The sequence below is a fragment of the Primulina eburnea genome, chromosome 9 (assembly GCF_022965805.1).
Source record: "Primulina eburnea isolate SZY01 chromosome 9, ASM2296580v1, whole genome shotgun sequence".
NCBI classification, from domain to species: Eukaryota; Viridiplantae; Streptophyta; class Magnoliopsida; order Lamiales; family Gesneriaceae; genus Primulina; species Primulina eburnea.
In genome coordinates this window covers 35,123,947-35,150,844 of record NC_133109.1, presented here as the reverse complement: position 1 = coordinate 35,150,844, position 26,898 = coordinate 35,123,947, and the positions used below count along the sequence as shown (strand labels likewise).

Here is a 26,898-nt window from a genome sequence, read left to right as displayed (position 1 = left end):
CCTAGAATAAATCCGTCTCTGTGTACATTTGCTTACATGTTCACAATTATTTTCACTACTGCCATTATGGTTAATACACATGATATTAAGAGATGTCTATGTCATTTGCGATATGGAATAGATGAATGTATTCTAAAACTTTCATGATAATCACTTGACGTCGAAATGCTTGTTCACCAACACAAAAATTATTTAGGCAGTCATTTGAATAATACATGCATGTTTTCTTAACTATTTTTTTAATTTTTAGATCTCTGAGCCTATTGAATGAGTTGTGTAAATTTTTCTAATTGAATAATTCAGAAAACCATTAATTTGGGACATTACAATAACTCCCATTCATTTTATTTCTAAATCCCTCATCAAATACAAAAAATTTGTGCCAATACACTAAATCCTACATGAAGTAAAGAGAAACAAATCTCTATTGTGTTTATTTTAAAACTCTGAAGCACGTAAGAAAAAAAATGAAGGAGTAGTGTCGTTAAATATATATATATATATATATATATATATATATATATATATATATATATATTTGTTACAAAATGTATTCGATTAATTTTGTTGTGGCATACATGATGATAAAGAAGAAGTGATGTAAAATATGATTAGTCAGTAAAAGAAGAGATTAAAAGATGAAAGATTGTTTATTTTCTCACATTCTTGATTCCCTTCCTTTATTGTAGTTGTGAGTCGTAGCCTAAAGTTACAAGCTTAAAATACTTATTTCCAAATCACATGTATTCAATATATTAGTAGAGAAGAGTTGTTAAAGTTGAGCCTATTGACCCTTGAAAAACACCGTCGACAAATATAGAAAATGATAACGCCCACTTTCACATCTCACAACATTGGTTTACACGTTGGCATACTTTTCATGAACACTTACTGAGCCAAATAAGGACCCCCACCCACAAGTCTTTTTGATCTAGGATTGTTGAATGAGTCTTTTGATGACTGTGACTTCGAATGTAAGTCAAGGGGTCTAGAATTTTACGACATGAAACGAACTGTATGGATTTATTTTGGTATTAGTGTGGGTATATGAGATTAGCAAATCACACATACACTTGAACTTCGAGTGATGTGGCATGTGTTTGGCTTAAGTACCATGGATACTTGATCTATGAGGCTAGCGCTGACCACTATATTCCACAACTTATGTATTTTTTTCATTGTTGTTTATGTTATTTTTGTGTATAAGTCATTGTTTTTATCGGGACTAACAAAATTTCAAGTTTGAAGGGATTTGATAAGTGCAAAATTTGCAATTAATTAAGCTTAGAAATTAATGTGAATTATGCTGGTTTTGGGGCAGAATTACACGTTTGTTTTGTTTTTAGTGTCATGAGAGGAATCGTGGTGATATGTGCATAATGGGGAGTTGCGGACACATAATGGTTTGAGCATACAGAGTATAAATGATTAAATATTGAAAAAGCAAGGTGTGACACACATCCGTGCAATAAGAGCGCACAACCGCACGCCAAGGAAGATAAAGCACCTTAGGCAGAACTGCACGTGCATGCATGCACAGGATCTCATGCGAACAGATGCTGGTGCGCACCCAAGCAAGGACGCATAGCCGCTCGCTACGAGGTGTGTAGAAGCTGATTTGTGCGGACGTTGCAACTATAAATGGGCCGCAACCCTAGATTAGCAAGGGGAAGAGAGCCGTACACATTAAAAATCTGAGAACACAAGAGATAAGGAGCAGGAAGACGAAGAACGAATGATAAATATTGAAGAACGTATATTCCGGAGACATAGACGCGATTCGACTTATTCTCTTTTCTTCTTCTCCTATTCTTATTATACGCTTTTATGAGTTATTGGCAAAAAATCATATTTTGTTTTAAACCATATTTCATTATGAACTAAATCGGTTGTCTAAAGGTCGACGTAGGTTGGTTGAAATATTATTTTTGAATTATTGAGTTTTATTCAGTAATTTCAATTCGTTTATTTGTGTTTACTTGTTCTTAGTGATTTCAAAATACTGGCCATAGTTCGATTGATTACGTAATTGATATTCATCACTGTAGAAAGATGATTGAAATTAGGATTGTAAGAAACACATCATAGGGTGTTTATATTGTTCGGGACTATGTATGACATCATCGAAAACATGACAAGAACATGATTTACATATATCATTTATTGCTAGATTTTGAATATGAATATTAAAATCAATAATAGACAATACATTTCTATTTATCACTTGGGGAAGTGGGATAGTAATTTAGTTTTTTTGTTTATTGAACAAGTTGATTTCAGTTGTACAACAAGCTAATAACAATTAAATATAGTGGAGACCAAGTGAACTTGCAGATCTAGATTCATTCTCTCATTGAATTCAGTTACTTGTGTGTTAGTTCTGTGATTCACTTATTTATTTATTTGTCAATAATCGAAAACATGATTAAATCTTCTGAGTAAAGTTTAGGCTATTTCAATTACGATACTTACTATACAATTTAAATATATACTCTATGTAAGAACGATACTTTTACATACTCATATGCTAAAACTTGATACCATATATGCAAAAGTGCAACATATATTAAACATGTGTTTCTAAACTCATTTGTCCCAACAATATCCAAAGTTGACTAATCTAATAAATATACTTTCATTAATTTTTATAATATTTTATTTCTAACTCGTAATATATAATAAAAATTAGATAAAACAAATTTGCTATGATTGAGTTAGAGTTTAGAGGGGGATTAATAAACTCTTTTGAAGATTTTATTTAAAAGCTTGAGCTACAATATCTTGTTATTGAAATGTTAAAAAATGAACCAAACACCAAGAAATTAAATTGAGTTGTTTTGGTTAAAGTATTTTATCAAACACTTTGTGTGCAATATTTTAGTGTTTGAAGAATACATAAAATGTTTGAACAATACATCTTAAAAACAATATAGTTTAAACTGAAAAAATTGAGTTGACCGTAAATTTCGGTTTATTTGATTCGATTTTAGACAATATTTGAGGGCAAAAACTTGTGTGAGACGGTGTCACGAGTCGTATTTTGTGAGATGAATATCTTATTTGGGTCATTCATGAAAAAATATTACTTTTTATGCTAAAATTATTAATTTTTATTGTGAATATCGGTAAGATTGACCCGTCTCACAGATAAAGATTCGCGAGACTCATAAGAAACTTACTATATTTGAGTTGATTTTGGTTTCGGTTTTGAGTTTTGTAATTTTGGATTTTTTGGTTGGTTTTCAATTTTTAAAAATGACAACAGTTAAACCATTTTACAAATTATACACAATAAAATATTTAAAATTTTATGTATAATATATATTAAATTAAAATAGTTAAAAGGATAATATTTATTTATGACCTTTATAATTAAAAATCGTTTAGAAATTGCATAATTAAATCAAAATAGTTAAAAAAGGTATACAATATATTTTATTTGCGAATAAATTTGATATATATTTTACATATAAAGTGAAGTTTAGATAACACAAAATGAAATAGACAGACGTTAACTTTAATGAAAAATATTAACTGATTTTTTAAAAATTATGTCGTTATATTTTGAATATGAAATATTGGAAGAATTTCGAATTTTCACTAGCAGTTCAGTTTACTATATTTTTAATTCAACCAAATCGGAATAAAATAGTTTGATATTCATAGTAAATATTTGAAAACCAGAAATCGAAAAAAAAAACGAACTTACTGCTGCAAAGGTGGCGGGTCTAAACCCGGTCTCACGCCCGCCCTTTGCCATCCTGCACAATGACAAGTTCTCCTTCAATTCGAGTAACTTAACCCAACCGCCAATTTCCCAAGAACTTCAACCCCTTTCCAATCCCAAGTCCAACGAAACAGTAATTAGCGATCACTAACTGCAACATTTTCCTGTCGTCGGAGTTGATTTTTTATTTTTCAGTCTCCGAAAACGAGTGGAATTAGAGCTAAAGTCAAAACAAGAGCTGAGGACGGATGGGTGTACCGTCTTTTTACAGGTGGCTAGCAGATCGGTACCCTTTGTGTATCGTGGACGTGGTGGAAGAAGAGCCCGGAAAGGATAATAACGGCGTGCAGCTGCCTCTCGATGTGTCTACCCCTAACCCTAATGGCATTGAGTTTGATAATTTGTATTTGGATATGAATGGTATCATTCACCCATGTTTTCATCCGGAAGGCAAGGTAATTATATTTATATTCTTTGATAGTTTAATGAAATTCTGTTTCTTGTGGAGATAGCTGTTTTGTTTTCTTATGGAAAGAACTATTGAGTTTGTCTATTCTCTCGAGAAGAAATAATGTCGTTTGAATCTGAAGTTATAATTTTTTAGACTTGGGTGGAATGAGTGCTGCAGAAATTTAAAGAAATTTTGACGGCTGGGAGGACTTAAGCTGATATATAAAACTGTAGGGGCAAAGCGATACATGGAAATTGGAAGTTTTGGGCTGGTGTGCGTTAGGTAAAATTTGTATTTTTCAGTAGCTTTTAAATGTGAATTAAAATTATTATAATTTTCTTGATATGGGGGGAAGGAGGCAACGGACATTTTGATGCTGGGAGACACAAATAATGCTGAGTACAAAAATCTAGATGAGGGGGAATAGTTGGATGTTTTGGGTTGGTGCTGAGTTAGGATGAGTTATAAACTTGTATTTCAGTTGATTTAGATGTAAAATTCGAATATACTTTTGCTTGGAGGGGTGTCCTATCAGCTTTCCATTTGGTTTGTCGTTAGCCTGAATTCGGGAATCGATGGACCTCATTAAATGATCAAGTATCATTTCTTTAGCGTAGCCATTTGGAACATGTTTGCTGTATTTTGTTAAACATGGAGGTTGTATCTTGGGTTACATGGCGTTAAGCTCTGTTGCTTCAATAGGCAATATTAGCTTTGTCGAAAAACTTCATGTTCCTGTCTTAAATGACGACCCTGCCTCATTCTCTTGAATGCAGCCTGCGCCTACCACTTACAGTGATGTGTTTAAATCAATTTTTGATTACATTGACCACCTTGTTTCATTGGTCCGTCCAAGAAAACTTCTTTATATGGCAATTGGTAAGCTGCTTTGATTAGATTTATATGGTTTTTCTCACAAAAGAATAAAACCTAAAGTTAGGGATTTTTTATTTGCAGATGGTGTGGCCCCTAGGGCTAAAATGAACCAACAAAGAACTCGTCGTTTCAGAGCTGCTAAAGACGCTGCAGCAGCTGTATGTATTCTGACTAGTCAAACATTTCAAAGTGTTGAAAGGAAGAACTCTGACTTGTTTATGATAGTAACTCAAGAAATATTAACCTGTCTTTATTGTTAGGAAGCTGAAGAAGAAAGATTGAGAAAAGAATTTGAACTTGAGGAGGAAAATTTATTGCCAAAAGAAAAGACTGAAACATCTGATTCAAATGTCATCACTCCCGGCACTCACTTTATGGCAGTTCTCTCTGTAGCTCTTCAGTATTATGTACAGTGTAGGTTAAACCATGGCCCTGGATGGCACTTTATGAAGGTTTGATAAAAATTATCTCAGAATCATCTTTGATATTCAATGTAATTCGATATATTATAAGCCTTTCTCTGGAGTGATGCTTGCTAGTTCTATTTTCATTCGGCTCTGGCTTCTAGGGATACCTTTTTCGTTCTTAATTTTTTTTATTGGACTCCATGTATTGAAGGTGATTCTTTCTGATGCAAATGTTCCTGGCGAGGGGGAGCACAAAATTATGTCCTACATACGATTGCAGCGTAACCTCCCTGGATTTGATCCAAATACCAGGCACTGCTTGTAATGGTCTGGTGAGTGCAAGAACTTCGTATTTCTTTGTTATCTTTTCTTTCTCTTTCGTGCGAGTGTTGGAACCGTAGTTCCATATTTCGTGTTTTTCTTTTATTTTAAAATTGCTTGCTACGAAGTGCTCTGTGTAGATTGCCATTGTCTAAAACATGTTTGCACCTGTTTTAAATAGGATGCAGACCTGATCATGCTTTCCCTGGCAACACATGAAGTTCACTTCTCAATACTGAGGGAGGTTAGTAGCTATTATTTCTGGAAGCAATTTCAATGAACTTTCTTGTCAGTCGTGAAATAAATGTTGCATTCGGATTTTAAGTTGACATTTTTCAACTCAAAGGCCTTGAGCAAAACAAAAACAAGTAGAGATAGAGCACAGGGAATTTCAAAGAGAAAAGAGCTACCCGGCCTCGCTATTCAGTAGGAGTTTCCATATGCTCTAATAACATTTAAAAATTTATTATTTCTCCAATTTTTAATTGACAAATCATGTCACATTCAATCTATTGAGAACACAATTACGTATCAATCATGACTTTTTTTCTACCTTTCCATCCATCATCATACTAATTCACTTTTTTCTCATATAATTATGATATATTACATCCTCGTTACTTATCTCTTCAAATTTCAAAACTCATGCCCAAGCACCATTTCAAAATTATCTTAGAAAATTATCTCAAAACTTTTGAAGACAGCAGCGAAATTCCTACTGGAGACTTACCAGTGTTTTTTAATCATTTTTTTCTGATTGTGTAGGTAATCAATCCTCCTGGACGCCAGGAAAAGTGTTTTCTTTGTGGTCAGACTGGTCATCTGGCTGCTGAATGTCACGGAGGAACCAATGGCGAAGCTCAAGATGTGAATGGGAATTTTTTGAAAGATGTTCCCATTCATAAGAAGAAGTATCAGGTTGGAAATTGTATTCTCTTGTGATTGATCCTTTCGTCTCATCTCATTGCCATCTTTTGGGTGTCCTTATTTTGGATTTTTTTCACTAATACTTCCATATTTTGATGGCAGTTTCTCAACATCTGGGTCTTGAGAGAATACTTGGGATATGAGATGGATATCCCAAACCCTCCATTCAAAATCGAGTTTGACAGACTGGTGGATGACTTTGTGTTTTTATGTTTCTTTGTTGGCAATGACTTTCTTCCTCACATGCCTACCTTAGAAATTAGAGAGGTATGTGCCTTAACATCGAGGAATATTTTTTTTACTTTGTTTAATGCACGGAGAGAAAGAAATCAAGAATGCTGCGAAAGGAAGTTGTCAAGTTACTTTATATATTTATTTCAACTACTTAATAGTATCAGCATGACGCACCAACTTACAAGAATCTCAAGACGACGGAATTGCCTATGGCCACGATGATCATTGTTTATCAAAAGGCTCTTAATGCACTTAAATTTATCTACGACCGATAGTGCTTGCTCAAATCGGGATTTCAAATTCATTGTCAGCTATACCTATGTCTATACAAAATTTGTGAATAGAACAACGGAACAAGGCTGATCACAAACGAAACAAGACAATGAGCTAGACAAGTAGTCAAGGCTGAACACATTTAAGCGGAGCAAGTTGGTTCGTGGAAAGGACAAATACATGGATCAAAATACATTTTTGCTAAAAACAAATCTCTGTCTTGATAGAAGTTTGCTGAGATAAAACTATAATTAAACATAATGGAATCAACAATGCTAATCCTGACGTTACAACCCTGGGGAGTAGCAGAGGCCATGAATAAGATCATGAGAGATTTTTTGTGGGACGGACCCGATGGGGTACATCATTGTCACTTGGTTGCTTGGGACCAAGTCTGTAGACCGAAAGAACGAGGGGGCTTGGGTATTGGCAATATCTGGCAAAGTAATAAAGGTCTTTTAGGGAAATGGTGGTGGAGATTCTCCAGTGAGAGGGAGTCGTCGTAGAAGAAAATCGTTGTTAGCAAATATGGGTTACAAGATAATGCTTGGGACGCAGCCATTGTAAGAGGTGTTACTTTCAGGAGTACCTAAAAGTTTATATACAGGATCTACCCGATTTTTCTCCAATCAGTCACGGTTGTGGCTGGGGGAATAAGATGAGGTTTTGGGAGAACATGGTGGGGGATTCTTCATTTTAGGATCATTTTCCGTCATTATTTCAGATTTCGACGGTTCATAATCAACATATTCCTCTGGGCAGTTTTATGAGAAATCCTTATTCGAGTGAATTTTCCACGATTTTAGCTTCCTATTTTCCTATCTATTATTTTATTTGGAAAGGGGCAATCTCATCTAAGGTTTAGGTGTTCTCGTGGATTGCACTGTTTGGAAATTACCCGCGCGAGACGATGCAAAAGTGGTATCCTAATTGCGCTCTATGTCCAAGTTGGTGTGTGTTGTGCCGGCCAGAGGTGGAGGCCCAATATCATAGTTGTCAAAAGCGTGATGCTCAAAAAAGCTATAAATTGTCTTGGGATTAAAGCGCAAAGCGAAGCTCAAGCTTTACGAGAAAAAAACGCAAAAAACAAAATATTCTCAAAAAATAAAAATAAAATCAAAAGTGTTTGAAAATGTGATAGATGAAATATTAAATATCAAAATCATCGTCATCTTCTTGTTCATCTCCATTTTCCAAATTTTCGTCATCAGCTCCATCGCATGATATGTATCCATCAGTATCTTTTTCAGTGTCCTCATGAAGGTTTATTTCTTCTTCATCTACAAGATTTTTTTTTATCGGAAACTATAATTTTATTATAATTCATTATAACTGAGTTTACAGAGCTAGTGGATGAGCCATCCACAATCCACCGCATAAATTAAAGACCAGTAGTTCTTCAAGAGAAAATAAAACACCAATCCCTAACTAGATCCGATAGAAGAAAATGCTGAAACACTGGTACGGTAATCGTCCATGTCGCTACTCTGAATCTGATCTTCTCCCATAATTCATCACACGAGTCTTCCTTGTCGTTGAAAATCTGTTACTGTGCTCCAACCATGTGGACCAAAAGATACAATGGACTATGATGCACCAAAAATTTCTAAGCCCCTTTCCAATGAGAAAACCATGCTCCATGATAAACATGTCTTTCGACGTGGCTGGAAAAATCCACTCGAATCCCAAGTGTTGCATTACGTTGGTCCAAATACAGTCTTGTGAAAGCACAGTGTATCAAGATATGATCCCGATTCTCCTCGTTTTTCTTGCACAAGTAACACCATTGTGGGTTTAAAACATGATCCGGCCGTCTTCTCTGCAAGTTGTCACAAGTCGGCAATTTTCCCAAAGCCACTATCCAAGAGAATACCTTCACTTTTTGTGGGATAGGTACTTTCCAGATGTTATAGTAGTAAGGGAAAAAAGGATAAGTATTACTCGAAAAGAATGATGAGTAAAGAGAACTGACAGAGAAAACACCAGAGGAGTCCCCTAACCAAACCTTGACGTCCACCGTACCCACACTCAGTGTTACTGACTCTTATACCCCTAGAAGAGAAGCGTATTCTCCCAACTCGATGTTATTCAACCCTCTTCTGAACCGCACATCCCATTGAATGACTGAATTGCCTTGACTAACTAAGACTAATAGAAGTGATGGATAGGTTTGTTTGTGGTGGATGAGAGAAGATGAAGGTGAGGGAAACTAACTTGGAACTACAATAAACCGGCCCACATATCCTCCCAAAACCTAATGAGATTCCCTCCCTTAAGCACCGTACCAATCAAGTGATGACAAGTCGAATGGGATCGAGAAATAAACTTCCAAGGGCTTCTGAAAGTCGAGTTCCTTGCCACCCTTACGTCCCAGCCATTATCTTGAAATCCATAAATGCTACCCAATTTTTTTTTCCACAGAGAATCTTTTTCTACCGCGCATCTCCACCACCATTTCCCTAACAGGGCTGTATTCCTCAGGCGTATACTCCCCAAACCTAAGCCTCCCCTATCTATCGGTTTGCACACCTGATTCCAGTTGACAACATGGTAATGCGTTTCCCCATCTATTCCATCCCATAGAAAATTCCTCATCAATGCTTCCAAAAGCTTCGCCACTCTGTTTGTGATCTTGAAGAGGGACATAAAGTAAGTAGGCAACGCGCTTAGCACTGATTTGATCAATGTCAGTCGACCGTCTCTTCATCTACAAGATTAGTTTGGAAATCAAGATCAGCATAGCATCGTGGCTTGGAAATCACAAAGACTTTACGAATGTCTCCTTCTTTGACTTAATGAGACATTGGGAACTTGTGTATTGCTAGATTATTCGCTTCGTTTTCGTTTTTTCCTACAGTGCTGTTAGTGTGTTGAGTGTAGTTAACATAGTGGACTACTAGTCCAATGCTGTAATCCTCTGTCCTTTATTATTAATAAATATACGTTTCCTATAAAAAAAAAAGTTTGGGCTGAAGATTGCTTTTTTTTTGCTGAAGTAGATGATGATGCTCTTTTTGAAGTCGATACATGTCGAGATCGAAAGTCAAATGCACTTTCACCAATCCTAGCCGCTTGTGCTACATGAGTCCAATGCAAATCTTAATCTTCACAGAGAAAATCATTATAATTATCATCCAACCTCCCCAAACCATCTATAAATAGATTAAAAAAGAAAGGGGATAATGGATCCCCTTGTTTGAGGCCTCTCTTCCGTTTAAATTTTCCCCTTGGCCTTCCGTTGATAAAAATCGAGAAAGAAATATTAGACACGGACCCCATAATCCACCTCCTCCATCTGTCTCCAAACCATTTCTTTTGTAACACAAAATCCAGAAACCTCCAATCAACGTTGTCGTACACCTTTTGCAAGTCAATTTTAAGCACCCAACCTTTCTTTTTTTCCGTCGATATTCTTCTATAACTTCATTCGCAATGAGGAAACAGTTCAGAATCTGTCTTCTTTTAATAAAAGCACACTGGTTCTCCGCTATTGTACTGCTCAATACTTTCTTCAGCCTATTTGTCAAGACTCTGGCCAATATCTTATACATGCTCGTTGTCAAACTAATTGGTCTAAAGTCATTAACCTTAATCGCTTCTTGTTTCTTTGGGATTAGGCAAATATAGGTTTCGTTTGTGATGCCACTAACAACTTCTCCTTCAAAAAATTCAGCAAACACCTTCGTTAAATCCGCTTTGACCGTATCCCAACTCTTTTGAAAGAAAGCCAATGTAAACCCGTCCGGCCCTGGAGCTTTGGATCCATCACTCTCAAACACCGTTTTTTTAATCTCTTCCTCCGAAAATGGAATCTCCAACTCCTCCGCTTCAAGCCTATCTAAAGGGCACCATTCCAACCCATCGAATCCCCCTCCACCCCCTTCCGATTTTCTATACAGATTCCTGTAGAAGTTAATAATGTTTTCTTCAATCTGTCTCTCCTCCGTAACCACAGACCCATCCTCCAACTCCACTTTGTCTATCGTTGATTTGTTCCTTCCGTTGTTCAACAATGAATGGAAAAATTTTGAGTTCTGATCCCCTTCCCTCTACAATCTCACTTTCGCCTTTTGACTTTCTATTTGGAATCTTCTAAACGACAAAATTTAAAGTTCATACCTTGCAGCCCTTATTTCCTCATGAAGAGTTTGAGACCAACCTCCCTCAGCTTCTAACTCATCCAACTGATTTATCATTGTTAGCCAACTCCGTGTATCTGAAACCCACATCTCCGAAAACCCCTCTATTTCATTTGGAAACCTCGACTTTAATCCTTTTTAGTTTTTTCATAAACTTACAACCTTCCCACCCCTGAATGGCCCCATTATTCCACCATGACTTGACTAAGTCTTTAAAATTATGGTGTGACAACCAAGCATTCTCAAATCTAAACGGAGCAGGACCCCAAGTCGACTTAGCGGTATCAAACATCACCGGACAGTGGTCCGATGCAATTCTGGTAGCATCGTTTGTCTGAAAGTGGGGAAAATGTCCCTCCAGCCCCCGGAGATGAGATATCTGTCTAAGAGGCGACAAAACTGATCGACTTTAAAATTTGACCACGTGTACTTTGCGTTCAATAGTGGAGGGTCATGAAGTCCCAACTCCCCTATCAAACTATCAAAACATAACATGCTCGTGGTGTTTGAGAGGCTATTCATCTTTTCTACCGTATTTCTGACCACATTAAAATCACCTCCCAGGAACCATTTGTCACCACAAATAGAGTTCAAGCCTGCTAATTCATCCCAGAATAACTCTTTCTCTCTCTTTGCTTGATCGGTCCTTAAATGGCAGAAAACCACCACTTGATCTCGTCATTCAAACGAATTTCAATCGACACCGAAAACTCCCCTTTCAATTATTATTGACTACCACCACTCTAGGATCCCACATCACTAGTATACCCCCAGATCTCCCAACCGAAGGTAGACACACCCAATCCACAAATCTAGACTTCCAAACTTGCCACGAACCGTTTATCCACCTGTTGTTTCTTGGTTTCCAAAAGCATCACTATATCCGGAGTTTTCTTATGTATGACAGTTCGAACTAGTTCTCTCCTTCTTACCGCCCCTCCTCCCCTGATATTCCAAGAGCATATTTTCATAACAAAGAATTGGGACCCTTCGAGGTCGAACCTCTCTCGTAGTTGATTCCACACTCAACCTATATAGTTCTCTACTTTAGAGACCCGTCGATTTCTTCACCCCAATCCAACAGTTTCCATCTGTAGAATCTGCCCCGATTTCCCTTGCAACACACATATTATTCTCCACTCAGTCCCTTTGAAACTTTCTCTCTCGGAGCCCGACAAGACATCTACCCTCTCTGTCCCTCCTCCTAGTAGAACCCCAGACAACCCCGGTACTAAGAGCGACACTGGTAAAATAGAATGGTGAATACTGGTTAGCACCTGTCCCACAGTAGGTTTCGCATTTTGAGGTTGAAGTGGCTTGGTGATAGACATAATCCCCTTCGATGGTGAGAACAGCCCCTTCATTAATGCTGCCTTTTCTACAATTTTTGTTGACTCCTCTGATCGGAAAAAAAAACGTGACTATCAAACTCCGAGGAATCAAATTCATTTTCCAGCTAATCATCTTGTGAGTCATCAAACTCAATTTCTATTATGTCCTCTGAATCATGTATCCCCAACTTCTTGCTGTCCTCCCTGTTAAAGAGGCCCGAATCTGTAATCCCATCATCGTCGTAACCGCATTTTTCCCAACACTGCCTCTTTTGTGTCTTCTGCGATAGACGTTCCCATAAGTAGGCACTAGTTGATTATTGCTTGCCACACCCACCCTATTGTATTGCTCCTCAGCGTCTATATTAGTCATAGAATGAATTGGTGAGCATCTGAATTTTGTTGCTCTTTTGGGGCGACTTTCCTCAATATCTTGAACACTTCCCCCCAATGGTGGTGTCGATGTCTCGCTCTTTCATGCTGATCATTTCTGTTCCTTCGAAGGCCTAGAGCCCTGCGCATTTTCCATCCTTTCCCCGTTGTTCCCGTATCCAACTCCTATCCTCCTGTTTTCCGTGCTCATTGGTTGATCAAGTATAACCCCTGATTCTTTCTTTCCTTTGATAGGACAGCTTATGAACTCCGCCATTCCTATCCGTTTCCTATGAATGTTTGTGTAGCCCGATCCCGCCAATGTCCTCTTGCCATTCACCACAACTTGGGCATATGTTCGCCGTTCCCCTATGATTTTGAAATTCTCTGGCGACCAAAAATTCCAATGTAGCCCACAAATCTTGATCCAGCTGTTGCAATATTTGTCTACCATATCAGACATATTAATATCTGGTCTCCACTCCTCGAAGTCCAAAGACACGCCATTATCGAAGAATCCTCTTTTCAGGTTGATATAGTATGCGAACTCGTCCGAATTCGATGGCCACCATACTGCTCTGTTGGCTTGAACGGAAATAGTTCTACCTATTTATTTGTAGAGTTCCCAAGAACAATTTGATTAAGCTCCCAAGAGATATTCACCCTACCTTTGGTAACAATGATTGCTTCATGCCACTTCATGTCCGTTCTTAGCCCACCACTGTCCTCCATAGCTTTTAACTGCCCTCATTCAGGCTCCCTTTCTATTGTTCTATCATCCAGTTTTACTGTGTTGGTTCTCAGCGGGTTTGAACCGCAATGTAGGATAGATTGTTGAGTCGTTCTCTGATAACTCTCTGACAGCAACTTCCCCAAGGCAGTCGATATGTTCTTCCATCCCTCTGAATTGTAACCACTGGGCACAATTCTGGTTTGCTTTCTGCCCCTCGTGCAGAATTTGGACACCTCGACGAATCTTCAACGTTCGTTGTTAATTCTCTACATTGTGAAAACCGCGTTCCTGTCCCTATATCGATGGAGGTCCGAGCCTGAAAAGGGATTATTGATGAAGTCCTTGAATCTTAGGCTTATCCAATGTGCCTCCTCTCGGTCAAAGTTCAACATGTAACTCGATCTCTTGGTTCTTTCAGCCCACCAAATAGAACAGCTCCCATTTCCCAAACGCAGCGTGAATACTTTGTGTTCAATCTTTATCATGTCATCTCGTGCTACTAGCCCGATACAGGGGGCGTTTTCCATCTGCTCGTGGGAACACCTTTTTCAACTTGCAAATTTCTTGGACATTTTGGATATCACGGTTCCCAAAATCGAATTTCCTAGGATTGCCACCCAACGGTGCCCCGAGATACTTAATCGGCCATTTCTCCTCTTTACACCTAATTGCTAACACCAACCCTTCGACCTCCTCTTCCGTATATTAACTCCCAAAAAAACGCTTTTTTCCAGATTAATTTTCAGACCCAATTTTTTTTTTTTATAGGAAACATAATTTTATTAATTAATAATGATTTAAAAGTTTACAAGTATTAGAACAGAAATGCAGTGGACTGGAAGTTCACTGTCAACCTACAAACAAAACAAAAAAGCTTGAGAGTCTCAAAGATACACATAATCCCATTGTCTTAACAAATCAAAAACCGAAACGTTGTCGAAGTCTTTGTGGTTTCCAATCCACAAGGCCACATTAACTTTGATCTTCTCCCAGCAAATCTCAACATTTGACTCTGTTCCTTCAAAGATTCTCTTGTTTCTTTCCAACCAAATTGTCCAGCATAGGCAATGGACCACGACTTTCCAGAAAATTCTTCCTTTAGTCCCTGTTGATTGGGCCAAATCCATGCCGAATAGCTCTTTTGTTGATTTCGGTGTCACCCAAGTCAACCTCAATTCTTGCAAAGCCCTACTCCACAGAGAGATTGCGAAAGAGCAGTGAATCAACATATGTTCCTGAGTCTCGGTTTCCTGTCTGCATAGAACACACATATTTGGAGACAGAGCAATTCCAGGGAACCTTTTTTGAATTGTCTCCGAGCTTGGCAGCTTACCCAAAGAGGCTGACCAAGAGAAGAATCGAATCTTGGTCGGCACAGGAATTTTCCAAATGTTGTCAAAAAGGTGGAATTTTGGGTGAAGATTATGACAGAAAAAAGAATCGTAAAATGAACTTACCGAAAAAATGCCCGAAGAATCCCCGCCCCACTGGACAAAGTCTCGCACCCCCCGGACTAATCTAACCGATTCTAAGACCTCTAATAAACCTGTCAACTCATCTAGCTCTCCCTCTCTAATCTCTCGTCTGAAGTGAAAATCCCAAGAAGAGTTCAAGTTGGACTCATCAAGTGATGCGAAGTTCGAAATGGGCAGATTGTGAACATTTGACAGCTGATGTAAAGCTGGGAAAACTACTTTGAAGGAACCATCACCCACCCAATGATCTTCCCAAAATCTCACTTTATTCCCTCCTCTCACCTTAACTAAAACACAACGTTTGAAAGTTGGGTAAATCCGGGAGATAAACTTCCAAGGGCATCTGAATGTTACACCACTCGCCAATCCCGCATCCCATCCATTTTCTTGAAATCCATATTTGCTAATTATGATCTTTTTCCATAAAGTCCCCTCTTCCTTTAAGAATCTCCACCACCACTTCCCTAACAAGGCTTCATTTTTGAATCTTAGTTTAACTATGCCTAGTCCACCTCTTTCCTTTGGTTTATAAACTTGATCCCATGAGGCCAAATGTATATGTGCATCTCCATCCGCTCCATCCCAAAGAAAATTCCTTGAAATTTTGTCCATGACTTCCTCAACATTTCTCGGCAGCCTAAATAATGACATGTAATATATCGGTATGGAATTCAAGACCGATAGTATCAAAGTCAATCTGGCACCTTTCGACAGAAAACCTTTCTTCCATGCAACAAGTTTTTTGGACAGTTTATTAACTACCGGTTGCCAAAATGATGCTTTCAATGGGTTCCCTCCCAAAGGAACCCCCAAATAAGTGATAGGCCAATTCGCTTTGCCACAACCCAACTGTAATGCCAACCTTTCCACTTCATCATCTTCACGATTAATCCCCAACAACGCACTTTTATCCCAATTTATTTTCAGGCCCGACATTTGGCAGAAGGAGCTCACCACTTTGACCATGAATCTTATGTGCTCGTCTTTTTGTGCGAAAAAAAGTGTGTCATCCGCGAACTGTATGTGAGTTATCTCGATCAAATCTTTTCCAACCGTAATACCTTTTATTAAATTCGATGATTTAGCTTTGTCTATCAATCTTCCCAAAACGTCAGCGACCAAGTTGAATAGGAAAGGAGATAAAGGATCTCCTTGACGAAGTCCTTTGAAAGCATTAAATTTTCCTCTCGGCCTTCCGTTGATCATAACCGAAAAAGAAACATTCGATACACATCCCCGCATCCACGATCTCCATTTTTTCCCAAACCCCTTCCTTGCTAAGACGTAGTCCAGAAAATCCCAATTAACATTGTCGTAAGCTTTCTCAAAATCCACTTTCAGCACCCATCCTTCCTTCCTCCTCACCCTAGCCTCCTCAAGCAACTCATTTGCTATTAGTCCACAATCTAGGATATTTCTCCCTTCAACGAAAGCATTCTGTGATTCCGAGATTGTCACCCCCATAACACGTTTCAGTCTCAATGTCAGGACTTTCGATATTATCTTGTATAAACTTGTTATTAAACTGATAGGTCGGAAATCCTTAACTTTGAAAGAGTCGCCTTTCTTTCGAATCAAGCATATGTAAGTCTCGTTTGTGATTCCATTAATGATGCCACTGCGGAAAAACTCTTGGAACACCAACAAAATATCCTTTTTGACAATTTCCCAGCAATCTTGGAAGAAACTCAAAGTGAATCCATCAGGGCCCGGACTCTTGTCACCATCACAAGTAAAGACTGCTTCCTTTACTTCCTCGATTGTGAATTCTATTTCTAGTTGCCTATTCATTTCCACTTCAATTGGACACCATTCTAAGCCTTCAACCCCCCAAACTTCTTCCTCGTGCTTACTGTATAGTGCCTTGTAGAATTCGGAAATAATTGAAACAATCTCATCCTCGCTTGTTGTTATTGATCCATCATTTCTTTCGATTCTGTCAATTGTAGCCTTACTCTTACGCTGATTTAGAATTGAATGAAAGAATTTTGAATTTTGGTCCCCATCTTTGATCCATTTCACCCTGCATTTTTGGTTGCTAATCTGATTCCTTCGTTTTAGATTTTCTTCGTACTTTAATTTTGCTTCTTTTCTCTCAGAAATTAAGCCTTCCGTGACCTTCCCCTCACCCTCTATTTTGTCAATTCTTTCAATCTTGTTTGATAACTCTGCTGCTTGCATTTCCAACGACCCATAAACTTCCTTATTCCATTTTTTGATGTCACCCTTAACCGATCTTAGTCTCATCATGAATTGATAACCCGCCCATCCATCGAAACCCAATTTATTCCACCACTGTTCCGCATTTTTTTTGAAATTCTTATCCTTCAACCACACGTTCTCGAATCTGAAAGGTGATGGCCCCCACCTGCTTTTTGTCAAGTCGAGAACCAAAGGGAAATGGTCCGACGTGATTCTCGGTAAGATAGACTGTCTATAGAAAGGGAATAGTTCAGTCCAACCCATAGTAAACAAGAATCTATCCAAACGGCAACAAATTGGTGAAGCCCTCATATTCGACCAAGTGAAATGTCCGTTCAAAAGAGGTGGATCACAAAGCTGTAAATCTTGAATCAAAGTGTCAAAGCACTGCATACTCGAAGTCGTAGAGCCGCTGTTTAATTTCTCACTAGTGGATCTCACAACGTTGAAATCTCCCCCCAAACACCATCTATCACCACAAATGACCCTCAAACCCGCAAGTTCATCCCAAAAATTACTCCTTAAACTCGGTTGACATGGCCCATAAACGGCTGAAAACCACCAGTCGATTTGTGTATTGTATTGTATCTGAATTGAGACTGAAAATTCCCCTATCAGATTATCCTTGACCGTTATTACCCTTGGATCCCACATGATGATTATCCCCCCTGATCTACCAAGCGAAGGTAAGGATACCCATTCCACAAATCTAGACTTCCACAGAGTTGATATTAGTTTTCTGTCCACCACCACCCTTTTTGTCTCCTGCAGAATAATTATGTCTGGTTTTTCTTTGGCTAGTATGGCTCGAATCACTCCCCTTCTATTGGCTGAACCACTCCCCCTTATATTCCAAGAAAGAATTTTCATTGATTAACTTCTGCGGCCCTCTCTATCTTATGACTACTAAGTCCTTCATTCAGCTTCGTCATTCCACAGACAGTTTCAGCATTGAAATCACTAAGTTCCACCCTCTGTAAACCCATCAATGTTAAGCACTCGTTCGGGTCAGCATACTTAGATTCCCGTTTGTCCATAGACAGAATATCCACACCTTCCTCCAGTCCGTCAATATGCCCTGAGAAGTTATTACCGGATAAACCCAACTTTCTACCCGCTGCAAAAAGCCCCCCCTCACCCAGCAATACTTCCTTTCCCCCCGACCCGATGAAGGAAGCTGAAATTGGAATAGAAAGGGAAGGAGAATGAATCGAAGTAGAGTTGTTGGGTAAATTGCGTACCTTACTCGGAGATTCCTCAAAAAATTCTCCCAAATCATTAAATTCCAGTGACTTTCTTGTTGAGAAGTCCGACTGATCGGAGATATGACTGTCTGCATCACTGAATTCTCTTCCGTCATCTGAATTGTCCTCGAACTGTCCGTGATCTGTTTTGTTATCCCAGAAGCTTTCCTCCCCGAGACATGTATCTTTGTCGATGTCAAGGATTGGAATCGTTTGACTGTCTATTTTACGCTTAGAATATTTGTCTAGAAGCTGCTGAACCTGTTTCCTTCGATAAACCTGGTCAAACATCCTTCCCGCTTTTCTAGTCTTCCCTTCGAAAGTTTGTTGAACATTGTTTTGTGAGACTGTAGCTTTTGTAGTGTCAATCTTTCCTTTGTGAAACTCCTTCTGATCCTTCGGTTTTAACTTTTTGAGAATCTTGATATGTTTCCCACGATGCCATGGGTCTGAAGCACAATTTCTTTCTCCTGAATTCTCGCCTGTCTCGCCTTTCTTGAACTCAATTTTTTCTTTACCTTTGTTCGTAATCGGCAGCTCGCAGGACTGAGTAATCGAGGCTGTTGCTTTATGGGCTGCATCAGGTTTGAAAGATGAAACGGCCTCCTGCCTTGATGGTAGTTCGTGCATATTATCAGCAATTATGACCCTGTCTTTGAAAGCCTTCTTAAATCCCCAGCCTGTGTCGTTTCTACCTCCATCAATCACCACTTGTGCGTATGATCTTCTTTCAATCGAATCATAATCCTTTATGCTCACTGAATCTACGGCAACGCGTATGTTTAGAGGTCCTCTTTCAGTCGTGATATGAAGATTGCTATTGATAAACCCTCCTTCGAGACCCTGCACCTTGATTTTTGCATTTGAGAGATCTCTTAATAACATCGTATCTTGGCTAATGCAAAGTAATCCTCCGCATTGATCACCAATACGCTTGAGAAGTTCTTTGGACCACAGATTCCAAGGGATCCCTAGTAATCGAATCCAACTGTTACAGCACTCGAAAGTTTCCTCTTCACGGTTAATATTTTCGTTCCATTTCTGAAATGATAATGTGACTTTACTTTCCAGAAAACATTTCTTCAATCTTAAATAGAATAGAGCCTCGTCTTCGTTGTGAGGCCACCAAGCAGCCTTGTTGGCCTGGAAAGGAAAGACTTCGATTTTTCTCTGGACCGCCTTACCAAGTGTTCTAGTCACCAAATCCCATGATGTGTTGACACAATCCCTAGTAATGATAAGAGCCTTACTCCAATCCTTTGCTACTAAATCCTGAGGTTGATCTGATTCTTCTGATGTCGAGAAAACCTTGTCGCAAACAATCTGCCCAATATTTTGTTTCTTAAGTGGTGTTGCCAAATGCTTAAAAGGGTCTCTGAAATTCATAACGTTGTCCTTTGTAGTCATCCTGAATCTGTTCAAATAGTTAGCCATCCATTTCCATCCCCCGTTGAAGCGGCCACTAGGTATGATGATACGTTGAGTCTTGCCCCTCCAAACTAGCTTAGATATTTCTAGATATCTTCCTCGGCCGTTAGCAATTTTCTGCATAGAGACCACTGCTTCACTACCTCTAAATCTGTTGAAAGTAGGGGTCGATTGAGGTTTAATGATATGATCCCATAGTTTTGAAATAATCCACTCCAAGCTTTCCAGATTAATTTCCAGAACATAACTAGCGTTTCTAGTCCTTTCTATGACCTTGACTGAGTTAACCCTCAAATCCCTACCGATTAGAAATAGTTTCTGTTCAACTTTGAACTCGCAACTTGATTTGAAATCGAACCTAAAATCCCGCTGGTTCATCTCAGCTGAAATGTAAACAGGGAACACGAAGGCGGGAGACGCTCGGCGGAGAAAGTTGATGGAAAAGACAAAGTATCGAAGCGAAACAAAGGAGGAAATTGGAGAAAGGGAGGCAACTGCCGAAAAGATTAGAACAAAGCACGAAAAAGCGTTTTTTAATTTTTTTTATTATTTTTTTTTATCTATGACGCCGCCGGAGACCGGCGCCGGAGACGGAAAGTGAGATCGAAAATAGCAGCTTAGCGAAGGAGGAGGATAGGGAAGGATCGGAGAAGAAATCCAGCCGAGCGGAGGTTAGGGGGAGGATAGGGCATTTCAAAAAATTCTCTCACTTCCTCCGTCATCATTTAACTCAAAGCATCCAACAGCTATACAGTCTGGACGAATCCATCGCACAGAGTCCACTAACCCACAAATTCAAGAATTAGAACAAATTATTGTCAAAAAAGAAACTCAGACCCAATTTGAGGCTGAAGGAATTTAAATTTCCACCAAAGCCAGCAAATGCCTCTCAGGTCGGACAAAGAACAAAGTGTCATCCGCGGATTGAATGTGTGAAATTTCTCATCTCTCCTTACTTCCATCCCTTTCACCTCATTCACTATCTTAGCCCTGTCTACCAAACGACCTAGTCCATCGGTCACTAGGTTGAAAAGAAAAGGGGATAATGGGTCCCCTTGCCTTAGACCTCCCTCACCTTTAAATTTCTCCCGTGGTCGTGCATTAATAAAAATTGAGAATGAAACATTGGAGACACACCCCATAATCCACTTCCTCCATCTAGTGCAAACAAACGTTAACCTGCCACTGAGGTTCAGACTTAATCATTTTTTAATATCCGAAAATACATTTACAACTTTGCTTGGTTGTCAACATAAAGGCATATTATTTTAAAAAATGTTTTACTGCCGTGACTTGGAAATGTGTGCTTAGAGTTATATAAAAATGAAACTAGAATGATCGCAAGTGCTTACATTAACTTTTGAACTTATAGTCTTGTTTGAATGAAGTATGCTTAGAACTTTAGGATTAAATGAAGATTGAATTATGATCTTAGGTGTGTTCTTATGTCGACTAAGACCCTTTATTTATATATATTCGTCATAGAATGCTTAGAAATAGAATCTTCAAATTTTAGGAATCAAACCTATCATACAATTTTTTTTCATTATTTAGTGGTTTGCGGAATCTCAAAAAATTTTAACTGATTTTTCACTGTTTCTTACAGACACTGATAGTGTGGGTATGACACATAATTGTTACATGAATTATCGTCAAAGTTGGCATGCCTTCAAGTTTGCCCCGTCTCTATGGCGCTCGGCTTTATGGGACCCATGGCTCTTCCATTTGCTTTGTTCCGCCGCTTGATTATCTTCACCAGACTTGTCTATATTGGACCGTTTACTTGTTGGAATGAGCCAACCAAATAAACTAAAATAATTGTAATCATCAAACAACTACCAAAATTGATTGATAACACAAAGGTTAATTTACAGAAGAGATGTTTTAATTGCAGTCACCTTTTTAGGCAATATTGTGTAATTGGAACCACTTAGAATTCCTCTATTTTTCCATCGATTGCTTCCCATCATTAGCTTTTTAGTTTTCCATTTCATTGTTGCAGGGTGCCATAAATTTGCTCATTTTTGTATATAGAAGGGAATTTGCGGCTATGGGTGGTTATCTTACTGATGCTGGTGAGGTAATAGAAATAATGCTGCCGTAAGGTGTACAATTTGTGATAGTAGCCTATGCTCGATGCTGATTCCGTTTTCGCTCAAGAATTTGTGGGGATGTGCTTGCCTGCATATTTTATTAAAGAAATGACTATATATAAATCCACTGGAGCAAGTTGCTTCCCACACTTTGAATTTTTGTATTTCAATTCTACGGTTTTGCAAGGATTAAATTTTGTTAATCTTTATAACTTTTGGTTTTATTGATCCTTTTTTCAGGTCTTCTTGGATAGAGTTGAACACTTTGTTCAGGCAGTTGCGGTATACGAAGATCAAATATTTAAAAAACGCACTCGAATACAGCATGTAGTCTCTGTCCCTTTCCTCTTCTCCTAGCCTCTTTATTGGTTGATATCCTCTTAGTCTCTTACTTTTGCTGCTGTGCATATATGATAAAGATTTTGATTGCTTTTGCAGGAGTACAATTTTTCACAGTTGAATTTACTGAAAAACTGATGATGATCACACTAAAAAATCAATTTACTGGTTTTGGCATGGAGAAATTTATGTATTCTTGATCTCTCCGTCTCATTCTCTTACTCTAAGTCTGCATGTGGCCATGTCTACTTATCTTGAATCTTGTTATGTATTGTATTTGCTTTTAAATGTAAGACTATTGGGATCTGCTGAGAAATGGCCACTGAGTTGAGAGAGAAGTTAAATGGACAATACATGAAGCTAAATTGAAGGCAATGGAACCAGAATTGTGATTAATTTATATTCGATAGAAATTTATTTGCTGGTGTTCTGCTGATATGCACGCGGTCTAAGCCATAATTGCAAATGAACTATTGGAAGAGGGAAGGAGGAAGAAGAAGAAAAAAAGGGTGGGTATTGAAGGTAGATTTCGAAAAGGTATACGATAATGTAGATTGGGATTTTTTGGATTTTGGATCAAGGAAGAAGGGGTTGGGAGGGAGATTGAGAAGGTGGATCAAAGGACGTGAATCGAATGTATCATTTTCTATTATGATTAATGGAAGTCCAAGGGCTAAATTTAATGCTCATAAAAGGCTTAGACATGGTGATCAGTTGTCTTTTTTTTTGTTTAACTTGGTAGTGGACGTGTTGGGGAGGTTGGTCGATAAAACTAAGGATATGAATTTAATCAGAGGGATCGAGGTTGGTAGAGATATGATAGAGATATCTCATATTCAATATGCGGGCGATTCATCTTTCTTTGTTAATAAAGAGGATCATATCATGTTTTTGGTGGAAGTTGTGAGATCATTTTGCGACATGTCTGGGTTAAAAATCAATTGGGAAAAGAGTGCATTGTTGGGTTTCTATTGGAAGAAGAAGAAGTTGAACTGTTAGCTTAGCAAATTGGATGTGGTAAGGAAAAGTGGTCGATTAAGTATTTGGGAGTGTCTTTAGGAGGAAATCCATTACAAGTCTCGTTCTGGGAACCCATATTGTCTAAGATGTCTAAAAAGTTGGCAAGTTGGAAGAGCTTTTTTCTGTCAAGAAAAGGAAGATTAACGTTGATAACATCAATTTTAAGTGCATTCCCGATTTATTACGTCTCTTTTTAGGGTTCCAAAAAGAATAGCGGATGCGATGGAGAAAACTTCAAGGAAATTTTTATGGGATGGAGCTGATGGTGATGCACAGTCATTTGGTTGCTTGGGAACATGTGTGTAAACCTAAAGAAAAGGACGGATTGGGTATTAGGAATATTGTCAAGAGAAACAAGGCTATGTTGGGGAAATGGTGGTGGAGGTTTTGTGTGTAAAATGGGACGTTGTGGAAGAAGATCACAGTGGGTAAATACGGGTTACAAGAGAATGGGTGGGATGTGGGTTTAGAAAGAAATGTGACATTCAGATGTCCATGGAAGTTTATTTCTCGATCTTACCCAACTTTTCAACAATTAGTGATGATAAAAATCAGAGGAGGTAACTAGGCTAGGTTTTGGGAAGACATAAGGTGGGGGGATTCTTTCTATGAAGATCTTTACTCATCTTTATTTCAGCTTTCCACGGTTCATAAAAAGACTATCATATTTTGTTCACTTTGACAATTCGTTGTCTTCCCAATTATGGGATCTGCATTTTCCGAGGGTTGTGAGAGATGATGAGTTATTAGAGTTGACTGAGTTATTAGGGGTGTTAGATAAGATTAAGTTGATTGAAGGGGTAGATGACTGCCGAGTGTGGAGTCAGTCAAATCCTTCTTTGATTCATTTTTCCCGAAAGTAGCTTTCCCGTTTTTCCATATTTCTATGCTATATGGAAGGTTCCAGTTCCAACAAAGATCCAGGTATTCTCATGAACATCGATTCTGGGTAAGTTGCCGACCTCGCAGATAATGCCAAAGAACTGGCCCTCAATTGCTATGTCTCCAATTGGTGTGTATTGTGTAGGAATGATATGGAAAGACAAGATCATATGCTCATTCATCACGAGCGGCTTGTGGGCTAGAGCTTTGAAAGAATTGGATTTGGTTTGGGCGGTGCCGAAGTCAACGAATGATTTATTGGCTTTGAATCTAGGACAACTAATTGGCAAGAGGGGAAGAATTTTTTAGGAAGTGGTGGTTCACGACAGATGTTTATCAGTGTGGCTATAGAGAAATCGAAGAATTTTTGAGAATACGGAAGACAACAGTGGCGAATGCTGGGATGAAATCAAGATCAAAGTTGCTACGTGGATTGGTAATCATGAAGAATTTAAGAATGTGTCGATCTCATATGTATTGAGAGGTTGGGCTTATGTGTATCATTGGTAGAACATCGATCTTATCTAACTTTTGTTGACAGTGGACTAGTGGTCCGCTAATTGTAATTAACATCTATTTAATTATTAATAAAACATCATCTCTTATAAAAAAAATTGTCAGCAGCGAAGTTTTGCACATCCTTGTTTTTTTCCATGCAGGTGATGTTTTGGTTATACAGGCTGCCAAGTCAAAAAATTTCAAAGGGATCGACATTTTTGTGGAATTTTAAATGGCTACTAGATGTTCTAGATAGATTATGGAGTTATAAGTGTTTGTTTGTGCCTAATACAAGGATATACTGGTTATCTAAGTGGGAGTGCTTTGCAATGGTGTCATTGCCTGTGAAATCAAATCTATTACTAATTCTGTGGTTTCTTTCCTTTATGTTGTTTCAGGCATATGAGAATAATGAAGAGATGAAACTTAAATCAAGAAGAGATACTAATGAAGAGCCACACACTTCTGCTTCAGACAAGGTTATTCTTCTCTAAATTTTTGTCTTAAAGTAGTATTTTATAGCAATTCATGTCTTACACCAATAAAGTTAACGGAAATTGTGGATTGCTTGTTCTGGTCTGCAGCATTAGATTGTGATTTAATTTGTATGCCTTACCTCTACCTTTTATATTCTACAACTGGGATTATTTTGACTTATTTGAAACTATGGAGTGTGGCTTGGTAACATAGTTGACACTATAGAGTTCTTATATCTGGATGATGGCTGAGATGATAATTACTGAAACTGTTGTATTAACCAGCCAAAATGTTAATCCTCTCAGGTGAAGTTGGGGGAGCCTGGATACAAAGAAAGGTATTATTCTGAGAAATTTGGTTTGTGGGAACCAAAAAAATTTGATGAAGTCAGAATGGAAGTGGTAAGCATACTTGCCACATTCATTACAGTTATCTTTTTAGCCTGGTGTTTATTTTGCTTTCTTCGTCAGTCAATAAACTCATTTCTTATACTTCTAATTCTTCTGTTGAAAAAATTATTTCATGCACTTTTGAATTTTAAACGTGAGGTGCCAGAAACCAGGGTGTCTGTTTAAATATAGTTACTGTTTCAGAAAATTAAAACAGTAATCAATAATGCATGAACAGGGGAAAAATATATCCTTTGATTTTAAATTGTATCATGTTTTTATTCTTTAATATGCAATTAAAGTTTTTTTTTAAGATGTAAATATTTTAGAACTGCAAAATCAAACAAAATCTTGTTTGATATTATAAATAATCTACTCAACTTTGTGGTTTCTTTGTGCCAATATTCTATTTATTGATTTTCGGGCGTATGCTGCAATACCAAAAGTTATATTTGTTAGTAACCATACAAATCAATTTTTTTGCATTGTATAGTAGACCAAGCGTCGTGTTTCAATTGTTACGACAAAGCAACGACACAGGATAACATGAGCTATTGGCACAAACCTAACAATCCTCTCTCTTAATCTTGGCTCTGGTATCATTTGATGAACAAGTGTATAGTTGCTAGCAACATGCAACTTCAAAATTTAAGTCCACATGGTAGTCCAAATACCATGTTTTAACCTCTTCTCCACAAGGCAAGCTGCATAAGACAGCGGGGCACAAATCCTACAAAGTTGTTTGTTGAAACTTAATATGTGGATTTTCTTAATAGAATGTGTGAACTGCGTCTATGAATCTGCAAATTAATTATGGGATCCAATTTCTCTACGTGCGCATTAATCGGAGTACATGGTGGTCTAAATGGTGAATTTCGAGACCTTGGTCAATCGACTTTTTGTAGAGGTTAATTGTGAAGTCATGCCTTTCTAGAATCAAAAAGGAAAAAGACACATCGCCTAGTTGGAATTTAATTGTGAGCGGAAATAATGTTTTTGAGCAAGGAATTTTTTTTTTATTATTATTATCGGAAACTATAATATATTCATTAAAAGAAAC

General features: G+C 38.1%; 1 protein-coding gene across 1 annotated transcript in view; it reads left to right on the top strand.

Annotated features, from left to right (window-relative positions):
• Positions 1–3,699: 3,699 nt before the first annotated feature.
• LOC140842074 (5'-3' exoribonuclease 4) overlaps positions 3,700–26,898 on the top strand; it is a 48,011-nt gene continuing 24,812 nt past the window's right edge. The window contains 13 exon segments of the mRNA XM_073209893.1: positions 3,700–4,182; positions 4,955–5,057; positions 5,136–5,212; positions 5,315–5,506; positions 5,673–5,782; positions 5,849–5,858; positions 5,964–6,026; positions 6,548–6,700; positions 6,812–6,976; positions 22,143–22,220; positions 22,474–22,560; positions 25,371–25,451; positions 25,755–25,850. Of these exon segments, the coding sequence (XP_073065994.1) occupies positions 3,976–4,182; positions 4,955–5,057; positions 5,136–5,212; positions 5,315–5,506; positions 5,673–5,782; positions 5,849–5,858; positions 5,964–6,026; positions 6,548–6,700; positions 6,812–6,976; positions 22,143–22,220; positions 22,474–22,560; positions 25,371–25,451; positions 25,755–25,850 (1,422 nt within the window). The 5' untranslated portion in view covers positions 3,700–3,975.